Source organism: Candoia aspera, chromosome 2 (genome assembly GCF_035149785.1).
Source record: "Candoia aspera isolate rCanAsp1 chromosome 2, rCanAsp1.hap2, whole genome shotgun sequence".
NCBI classification, from domain to species: Eukaryota; Metazoa; Chordata; class Lepidosauria; order Squamata; family Boidae; genus Candoia; species Candoia aspera.
In genome coordinates, this window is record NC_086154.1 from 168,258,168 (window position 1) to 168,268,722 (window position 10,555).

Sequence of the window (10,555 nt, forward strand, 5' to 3'; positions counted from 1 at the left end):
ACAGTCACCACACCAGGGTCCTCAGCCATGAACCAATGTGAATCTCCAGTGGTTATTTATTTATACTTTCAGAAAAGTGTTCCACAATTTCAACTACTTTCTGTTCTTCTCCAATGTAATGCTTGGCCTGAGTGCCTGCCTCTTCCGGCTGTTGTGCAGCGTCACCGTGGGAGCCTGGCTGATTGCTCGGATTGATAGGACCATTATGGCTAAAGGCTACGAAGCAGCTGATATGGGTAAGGGCCCGAGTTTCTCAGGGACCTGAGACCAGACGTTCCTTTGATACCCCTGAATGGAAAAACAAGCAAACCAAGCGATCAGTTTAAGTTGCACTCTTTCATCAGTTTAACACATATCTTCATTGAATAAAGTTTTAGTTGATTGATGAGGTATGATTAATTTTAATTAGTTGGGCTGGAAGTTAAGAATGGACTGTAAGGTTCAACTCCCCAACAGTTCTTACTAATTAGGAAGATGTTTTGAGACCAGGCTTTGACCCTGCAATATTTTGATCCTCCATATTTCCCCGCCACTTTTTTCTTACCACAAATCTATGCATGAAGGAATGCTGGTCTTTGACTGTAATAAAGATTTGTTTGTTTGTTTGTTTGTTATGTATGAAGGAAGGGAAGAGATGGCCACTGCATATTGCCATTTGACTGGTAGCTTCACTGAAGCTTGAACCGATCATGAGGTCTTATTCCAAGACTTCACAGTTGGGGCCAATGGCAGACTACACTGCTGGCCAGCGCAGCCAAAATAGTATATCTGAACCCGTATCTCTTTATCCAAATCAGATCTCTAAACCAAAGGTGGGGAACACAATCTGATCCAAAGACAGGATTTCTTTGTAGACCCTTCCATATCACTAACCCCTTAACCATCTATAGCTGCTCCCACAGATATGATTGGCTCCTGGGAAGTGCCTAGAGCACCTGGAAGCCACTTGCAGTTGAGAGAAGATTGATAATCTTTTGGAGTGAGCGGCCATAATAAGTCCTTTGGCAGCCATCATACATTTAAAAAAGCAAACAAACTCAGAGCAGTGCTGGAGCCATCTTTGTATGACCTGCTTCTTTCTGCACTTGCATCAATCCTTGCAGGGAACCCTTCCAACATCCTTTCTTGCAGTTGGTTTCTTCTGTCCTAAAAGGGGAAAGGCATGGAGTAAGGGAACTGCTGGCACTTGAAACTCCACCTTATTGGGTATGCCTTCAAGCCCTGACTCTATGAGAGATTTATTCATCCAGTCTGATGTTCCCTTTTGGGAAGAATGCAGGTTGGGTGAAGCATCAGGAAAACTACACTGACAGCTATACCTTCTCACTGAGGGGACAGTTGGGTAGTTCTTTGGGGAAATGGGTGGGTCTCACTTCAGGCCCATGAACTGAACAAAACTCCCCAGCCTCATCATCTGGAATGTACCCCTTCTCTAAAGAACCTATCAGATTGTCTACAGGAAATTGCACCCTTCTGGGAGTGCAACCAGATAGAGTTGTCCATTTCTAGCTGCATTTTCTTCCCGAGTAAAGGGATTGCTATTTCCTTGCAGGATACAAGACATGGATTGGGATGCTTTTTATGGACCACTATCACACAAATCCCATTCTTCTTTGCTTTGGCCACCTTCTTGCAGTCAAAAGCAGAGAGAATCAGCAGCACAGAGACACATACTCTTGTCATGTCGATCAATTAACAGGTAGACCTTGCTACGGTTTGATACATTTTACATGTAATAGAAAATGACAGAAAGCATTGCATTTATTTATATACCTCAAAGATTAGGAAATCTGCACTCCATTCAAACAACATAGCAAATGGTGAAGGGAGGAACAATGGCAGAGGCAATGCTTGTCTCATTCCACAACTGAAGCCAGCAGGAGGGGGGCCTTAAGTGACTGCATGCTCCCTCTGTGCTCTGAGCCATGATGAGAGGGGGTTTGGGGCAATAGAGTAGTAGCCTTTTCCAACCTGGTGACTTTCAGAGCTATTGGACGTCAGCTATTGTCTTCAGCCATCAAGATCAATGCAAAATCTGGACTGTGCTAATAAGACTTCATAGTCAGGTGGGTGAAGCCAGAGCACAGTGTGTCTTAGGGCATTGCTAAAGAATCACTGGGATAATGGAAATTAAACTTTAATCCTTTCTTGTTTAGATTTTAGGGTGTCCAAGAAGGCCAGGACAAGATGGTTGCTGCTTTATACCCTCCTAAAGAACCCCTGCCTCTCTGCACTCAGGAAGCCAAGATGAGGATCTAAGTCTATGAAGTGCCACTGCTTTGTTTTGCCTGAATAGGTGTCATGTTCGCCGTTTCAATGTCTTTGATACATCGTAACGTTTCGCATGTCATTAGCTGGATACGTGTTTCATCTTTCAAGGGAGGATGGGAGTACTTATCTCTTGGCTGTGCTTTGGAATGTGTTTGCTTTATCTGCTATGTTCAAGGTTACTTTCCCAGGCTAGCAGGTCTGACGATTGCTAGCACCTGGGCCGGGCGGGGCTGTTGCCAGGGAGGCGGGATACGTTTGCATCGAGGGTTTTAAGTTTGTATTTGGCGCGCTTTTTGCTCATTCTCAGCTTTCTCTGTATTTGCCATAAGTTCCTTAATAAATCAGATTTCATTTAGCAGCCTCTTGTGAGTCTGAGTATTTGGGCTGGGCAATCATTACATAAAGCTGAGAATCTAAGATCCCAACTCCGCTGGCCCCTTTCCAGGAAAGGGCAAGTTGTCTAACCCTGTGAGGGAGAGCGCCAGCGATGACCGAACCCGATATTGTACTGATGGAAGAAGGGGAGCCGGACTCGACCGTGAGACGCCCCGACCGACCGTCCCAAGTCGGGGAGCTGTCAGCTATCCTGGAGGAGACGAGCTCCGAGTCGGAGGGTGAAGCTGGGGGCATGAAAACCGCCCCGGAGACCACCGTAACCACCCCGGGTGAGCTGGTCACCTGGGATGAGACTCAAGGGGATGTATCGGTGGCGGGTGGTCCATCCTGGAGGCAGAGGTACCCACTGTCCCCTACAGTAATCCAGGTGCAGCCTAAGGAGGGCTCCCCCACCCCGGACCGTATCCGGGTGTTGGAGTCGAAAATGGACTCATTAGAGACGATCCTCAAACAGCTGAGTCTAGACCTGAGTTCGCTGAAGGAAACCCGGGACGGGTCAAGCCAACGGCATTCAACCCCTTCGTTCCAGGGGCAGTCCCCAGAGCAGAGACGGACCGCGCGTCCGAGGGAAGGTGAACAAGCGGTCCGGATGGAAGTAGCATCACCACCCGTGCGGCCAGCTCCAGCCCCCGCACCGCCGCGGGCCGGAGAGGCGCAGCTCACCGAAGCCCCGGGGTTGGGGCGCAGCCCGTCGGCGGGCGGGATGAGAGACTTCCCTGTCAAGTTTGATGGGGACCCGACAAAACTATCATTCTTCCTGACAAATGCTAAAGCATACATGGAGGAATGGGGGTCGCTTTTTCAATCGGAAAAAGCAAAGATCATTACCATTGCCACCAAACTGAAAGGAAGGGCGGCAGACTGGTATGTCCAGATGTGCCAGTCGGAAGTGCCTGAACTGGAGAAATTTAACGAGTTCCTCTGGGCGTTGAGGCAGCACTTTGAAGATCCCCTGGCAAAAGAGAGGGCAAAGTGAGCATTGAAGGAACTCAAGCAGGGGTCGAGATCCGTGGCTGATTACGCGCTGGAGTTCAAAGTGCTTGCCGGGAAGGTGGATGACTGGTCCCAAGCCACCATCATCGAGTTATTCAAGGATGGCCTGAACACAGAGGTGCTGCGCTGGTCCTTGGGGAGGGACGACCCCTATACGTTGTACGAGTGGATCCAGCTCGCGGGGAGGGCTGAGCATGCCCATGAGGTGTTCGCCCATTGGAGGGCTGCCAAGTCGGGGCGAGAGTTAAAGCCTAGTCGCCCACAGAGCACCGGGGGACGACCCAGACAAAGAGCCTGGGAAGAGGAGCGAGAGAAGTGGTATGTGAAAGGGCAGTGTCTGCGATGTGGTAAGGAGGGGCATCGAGTAGCAGCGTGCCCGAAGGCAAAGGGGGAAGATCGGCTGGGGAAGCCGCCGACGAAGTCCCCTTCCCTGCTGAGGAAGCAGAAAGCGGCAGTGGCTGAAAGCGAGGGAGACGGTGTGCCATTCTACGCAGACGAGGGGGAGCCCGAACTACTGCAGCCGGCGGGAAACGGCAGCCACCTGCTTTAAAGGGCGCTGCTGGGCAGGTGGTGGAAGAAGAGCGCGAGCCTCCATCGGTGAGTGGCAGTTACCGCATTCTCACGGTGAAATTGAAGTTGGGCTCCCGATCCAAGATTGTAGAAGTATGGGCCATGATCGATTTGGGGTGTTCAAGGTGTTTGATGCACCCCGATGTGGTAGCGGCTCTGGAGCTACCCACGTTCCCCTTGCAGTGACCCATCGCCTTTACACAGCTGGATGGGTCCATGGCAGGGGGCAAACCAGTCACCCATTTCACAGGGCGAGTAGCCTTGCAGCTGGGCAGCCACCGCGAAGGTTTGTCCTTTGTTGTGGCTCCGGTGGGCGGTCCCTTGGTGGTTTTGGGGGTGCCCTGGTTGGTTCAGCAGAATCCCCAAATAAACTGGGTTTACCGGACGGTCACTTTTAGGGATGGGTTTTACCAAGCACCAGACAGGAAGGGTACCCCAGAGGAGATGGTGGGGGTAGCGGCAGCTGCACCTCCGCATTGCCCGGCCCCTCCTCTGGAAGGTTTGCCGCTTGAGTACCAGATGTTTGCTGATGTGTTCGGCGAAAAGGAAGCGGATCAATTGCCCCCCCATCGGAAAATGGATTGTGCCATTGAGCTGGTGCCCAATACCCAATTGCCCAAGCCAAAGATTTATTCCATGACGCAAAAGGAACTAACTTTGCTGAGGGACTTTGTGGACAAAAACTTGGCACGGGGATTCATTGAGCCAGCGAATTCACCGGTGGGGGCACCGGTCCTCTTCCGCCCAAAGAAGGACGGGACATTGAGACTCTGTACCGATTTCCGTGGGTTAAATGCCGTCTCAATTTCCAATAAATATCCTTTGCCTTTGATCAAGGACATGTTGTCACATCTGGCGAAGGGTAAAATCTTCTCTAAACTCGATTTGAGAGAAGCATATTACCGTGTACGCATCAAAGAGGGCGATGAGTGGAAAACGGCATTCAATTGCCCGTTGGGTGCATTCCAGTATAAGGTGTTGCCTTTTGGACTGGCTGGGGCTCCTGGGGTATTTATGCAATTGATCAACGAAGTACTGCATGAGCATCTGTACTGGTGTATTTGGATGATGTATTGATTTATACTGAAACCATGGAAGAACATGTCTCTCTGGTAAAACGGGTGCTTAGCAAACTCAGAAAAGCAGAATTGTATGCCAAACTGTCTAAATGTGCTTTTCACCAGACGCAAATTGATTATTTGGGGTATAGAATTTCTGATAAGGGCATAGAAATGGACCCTGCTAAGGTGCAAGCCATCATGGACTGGGAAAGCCCCCGCACCCGCAGGCAACTTCAAAGTTTCCTGGGGTTCAGTAATTACTACAGATTATTCATAAGGGGGTTCGCTGAAATTGCCTTGCCACTAACAGAATTACTGCGAACCAAGGGACTTGGGGATACTCGAAGAGTAAAGAACCCAGGGGCGCTGCTGCGCTGGACGCCTGCCTGTCAAGCGGCGTTCGAGCGGCTCAAAGCGGCTTTTACCAAAGAACCAATTTTGCAACACCCTGACCCCTCTAAGCCTTTTGTGGTGCAGGCTGATGCATCCGATTACTCCATTGGGGCATTGTTGATGCAAGCTGACGAGGCAGGATGCCTCAAACCGTGTGCCTACTTGTCCCGCAAATTCTCCGAGACTGAGAGGCGATGGCATGTATGGGAGAAAGAGGCATTTGCAGTGAAAGCGGCACTAGACGCTTGGCGGCATTTGCTGGAGGGCGCAAATCACCCCTTTGAGGTGTGGACGGACCATAAAAACTTGGAAGCTCTTAGCACCCCGAGGAAACTGAGCCCAAAACAAGTCCGTTGGGCTCAATTCTTCAATCGTTTCAATTTCCAATTGAAGTTTATTCCGGGGAAAAAGAATTTCCTGGCTGATGCGTTGTCACGACAACCTCAGGACTCTGGTACAGCGCCAGAAGTGGTTAGCACCCTGTGGACGGCGCCCCAATTGGGTATGCAGGCTGTGACGCGCAGCCAAACGCGCACGCAGCAGCCACCCTCTGCGGACCCAGGGCAGCTGACTGCTTTGTCAATTCCCTCCCAGTTGCAACAAAAGTTTCTAAAAGAGCTGAAAACTGATACTTGGTTGCTTGCAAACAAGGACAATGTTACTTTTGATCGAGGCTTTGCTTGGAAATCCAACCGCCTCTACGTTCCGGAGAGGTTAAGAAAAGACGTGTTGCTCCGTTCACACGATGACAAAGTAGCGGGACATTTTGGGTTTGTGAAAACTTTACACCTGGTTCGGAGGCAGTTTTGGTGGCCCACCTTACGCAAAGATGTCAAGGAGTATGTCGCCTCTTGCACTGTATGCGCGATGTCCAAGCGCAAGGTGGGTAAACCTCAGGGGCTGCTGCAACCGGTTGCCACCCCGGCTTGCCCTTGGGATGAAATTTCCATGGATTTTATTGTTGAATTACCACCAAGTCAACGCAAAACTGTCATTTGGGTGGTCAAAGACTATTTCTCGAAACAAGCTCATTTCATCCCGTGCGTGTCAATCCCTTCGGCGCGGCAGTTGGCCCGCCTGTTTCTAGTACACGTGTACAGGCTACACGGATGTCCCTCTCGTTTAATTTCGGACAGGGGCACACAATTTACCTCGCAATTTTGGCATTCCTCAAACTGCTGGGCACGAAGCAAGCCCTGTCCACCGCGTGGCATCCACAGACGGACGGGGCCACAGAGGCTTTAAATTCTACTCTGGAGCAGTACCTTCGGGCGTTTGTAAATTACCAGCAAGATGACTGGGTGGACCTCCTCCCTTTTGCTGAAGTGGCTTACAACAATGCCGTCCACCAAAGTACTGGGCAAACTCCATTCCATGTTGCTCAAGGCAGAGACTTTGTACCCATCCCAGATTTACCGCAACCTTCGAGCGGCCTGACTTCACCGGGCGGATGGGAGTACTTATCTCTTGGCTGTGCTTTGGAATGTGTTTGCTTTATCTGCTATGTTCAAGGTTACTTTCCCAGGCTAGCAGGTCTGACGATTGCTAGCACCTGGGCCGGGCGGGGCTGTTGCCAGGGAGGCGGGATACGTTTGCATCGAGGGTTTTAAGTTTGTATTTGGTGCGCTTTTTGCTCATTCTCAGCTTTCTCTGTATTTGCCATAAGTTCCTTAATAAATCAGATTTCATTTAGCAGCCTCTTGTGAGTCTGAGTATTTGGGCTGGGCAATCATTACAATAGGGCCAGATAGCCCCACAAATGCAGTAGAATTGACAGAACAGAACAGAGAATATTTCATATTCCTCACATAATGATTTCCTGCTAGTCAGCTAGAAGCATATGGTGATGAAGAAATCTTGAACGATATTTGTTATGGATATTTCTACTACATTGAAACCCACTTCCGGTTGATTTGGATTCAGATGAATATGATTGCTTCTGTGGCAGATCACCTTCCTTTGAAACATTCAGACTTCACTCATTTCAAGTGTATGATTATTACATATCAAGCCAGAGGCCAGTACATGAGCATTGGACAGAGCAAGGTGCAAAGGGATCAATGTTTTATTATTGTTTTTAAATTTCATTGCAAACTGTTTTCAAAGATTTTAGGGAAAGTGGATTATAAATGTTTCACATAAACAAGGAAGGAAGGACATAAATAGACACATTAAAGCTGGAATTCCCAAGTGTTTATATAATAACTGATTAAAATAAGGATGCTATTTAAACATAATCTGGGTGAACTCACTAAAACATGCACCCAAGTATTAATCTGTTTACAGTGCTCTGTTGCAAATCCTCAGCAGATCATGTCAACATCTTTGATGGTTTTCCAAAAACTATACTTGTATATACATGATGGATGTTGGCACTGGCCAGCCTGGCTTTTTTCCACAAAGAAAGATCATACCGTTTGCAGGAAGCAAAATCAAACTAATCTGATGCCCTGCAGGAGGAGGAAGAAATTATATGAAGGAATTATATGTGTTACATTACAAAATTGGGGCACCAAAATGCACCCTTGTTTTACCCTTGCTGAGTTGGAATTGGGCGTATCCTGAAGAGGGTAAAAAAGTTAAAATGGTGGCCGTGACCACATGATCAAAGCCCCACTCTTTTTATTTTACAATTGTCCCACACAGAGTACACATAACAAAGGAAAGGTGCTTCAGTCATGTGGTCCTGGCCACCACTGACTTTTTAAACTCCCATTGCAGATATTCCTGATTGGGATAAACCTTATAGCTGGTTTAAGTGAAATGGCTGGACGAGAAACAGGAAAGATACACGGATGCATCTGTGTTGGGATAAAGGGGATACAACCTGTCAAGCTGCATCAACCAGTCTGTGTCGTCAGGTGTCCCCCTGGAAGGTGGAGTGGACCTTCGGCTGAGGACAACCTAAGGTGGCTTCAGATGTGGGCTGGGGATCAGACGAAGGCAACGTGAGGAGGCCACAGCAGAAAAAAAGGCTTTGCAGGCACATTAGTGCTGCACTTACATGCAAGTAATTGGCTATTATATGCTAATCAAGGATGAGAATGATTTTTCAAGCCTCTGTTTCTCTTGCAAATGGATTTTATTAGGCAAACCTTTTCTGGCCTGATTGCCTTCCCAGTCAGCCATGGATTATTACAAGAATATATCTATAGCTATACCTATAATACTCAATCCGACCCTGAATAAGTTAAGATTTTGTCCAAATTAAGATCAGCGGACTCATAAAAATATTTTATGCTTGAATCAAAATAGATACAAAATGCCAGAGGGGGCAACAGCTGCCTGTGTCACTAATCCAGAAACCGCTCCTGATCTGATGGAGGATTTCTATTAATTATCCTTTTTATAATCAGTATTAGTAACAGGCAACTTACAGGGTCTAGAGCCTTCCTATTTGCTGCCCTTTTAATGTCAAGATCCAAAGGGGCTAATACATTAAAAGTAGGAAACCACAGATTTGTTATCACAGGGTGATCAGTAAGATTGGAAAAAAATAATTTCTTCTGTTTATCCTTGGAAACTGGGGGAGAAGCTTGCTTTAAGTCAGATATAACGTATGTTGCTTGATACTCAGAGCGGGTATTCCAGAGGAAACCCACATACATAACGTATGTATGTATGTATGTATGTATGTATGTATGTATGTGTGTATGTATATGTGTGTGTGTGTGTGTGTGTAGTGCTATCTGATGTGTATCTCTATCATCTATCTCTATATCTATCATCTATCTATCTAATCATCTGTCCATCTATTTTCCACAAGAGAGAGAGAGAAGAGAGAATAGAAATTTATACAGATGGACAGGCAGGTACTGGCCAATCAACCAGACATCGTGGTAGTAGACAAGGACCAGAAGACAGCGGTGGTGATAGATGTAGCAGTGCCAAGTGACAGCAACACCAGGAAGGAGTATGAGAAACTGGAGAAGTACCAGTGCCTGAAGGAGGAATTGGAGAGGATGTGGAAAGTGAAAGCCAAAGTGGTCCCAGTGGTGGTAGGGGCACTTGAGGCTGTGACTCCCAAGCTGGGAGAGGGGCTCCAACAGACCCCAGGAGCAACATCAGAGCTCTCTGTCCAGAAGAGTGCAGTGCTAGGAACAGTTAAGATCCTGCTCAGAACCCTCAAACTCCCAGGCCTCTGGCAGAGGACCCGAGGTTGAGGAAGACACATACCACCCATAGGGGGTGAGAAGGGAATTTTTATATGCAGTATATAAAAAAAGGTGGCAATTCAATTGTTCTTGAATGGCCAACATCTTGACTTTTTGGATACCCACCCCCAGTGGACACTTCTGCTTGAGATGGTATAAAACACAGTACCATTCTGTACTCATGTCACTGTGAGGAAGCCCCCTGTACTTGGGACTGAGATCTGCGTAGACTTGTTAAGGATTACAGGATCAGGCTATGTATGCCATAGATAGAAAAAAAGACATTCCATGAAACTCACTCTGACAGTGCTTCCCCAACAGCAGGGCTAGGCAACCTTTCGGTAGCTGAGAGGAAAAGCTTTCGCTAGCTGAGAGGAAAAGCATTGGGGCCAGGGTAGATCGAGTGAATGGGGCAATGATGCAAAGTGGGTCCTGTTGGGCAGTGTTTGGTTTCAGGGTTTAGTGACCATGGTCTAGAGAACAGACTTCCTGACGTTTTGCTGGCAACTGTGGCTGACATCTTCAGATGCAAGGTGGTCTTCTACACAGATAACAGGCAACTGAGCAGGGATTGACTGAGCTCCTGACTTCTGATTGGCCTTTAGCTGAGCTGGTTTCCAATTGGTGCAGGTTGGTGAGGGCTACTGAAAGCCTGCACCAGTATAGGTCATGTTGCTTCATGCACACAAGAAAGAGTAGATTTTTTTTTAGAAACAT

At 47.8% G+C, this 10,555-nt stretch overlaps 1 protein-coding gene across 1 annotated transcript; it reads left to right on the top strand.

The window, feature by feature from the left end:
• Positions 1-42: 42 nt before the first annotated feature.
• On the top strand, positions 43-2,533 carry LOC134491222 (stimulated by retinoic acid gene 6 protein-like). Its single transcript, XM_063294815.1, has 3 exons — positions 43-236; positions 1,553-1,699; positions 2,157-2,533. The coding sequence occupies exons 1-3, from the start codon at positions 119-121 to the stop codon at positions 2,249-2,251; spliced, it is 360 nt and encodes a 119-aa protein (XP_063150885.1). The 5' UTR covers positions 43-118; the 3' UTR covers positions 2,252-2,533.
• Positions 2,534-10,555: the final 8,022 nt, after the last annotated feature.

What these genes read in the sequence shown, in the direction of transcription:
- LOC134491222 (XM_063294815.1), top strand. Translation starts at nt 119, where the DNA reads ATGCTTGGCCTGAGTGCCTGCCTCTTCCGGCTGTTGTGCAGCGTCACC. An exon ending in CTACGAAGCAGCTGATATGG is followed by an intron (nt 237 to 1,552) that starts GTAAGGGCCCGA and finishes ATTTCCTTGCAG; the next exon opens with GATACAAGACATGGATTGGG. An exon ending in TCATGTCGATCAATTAACAG is followed by an intron (nt 1,700 to 2,156) that starts GTAGACCTTGCT and finishes TTTCTTGTTTAG; the next exon opens with ATTTTAGGGTGTCCAAGAAG.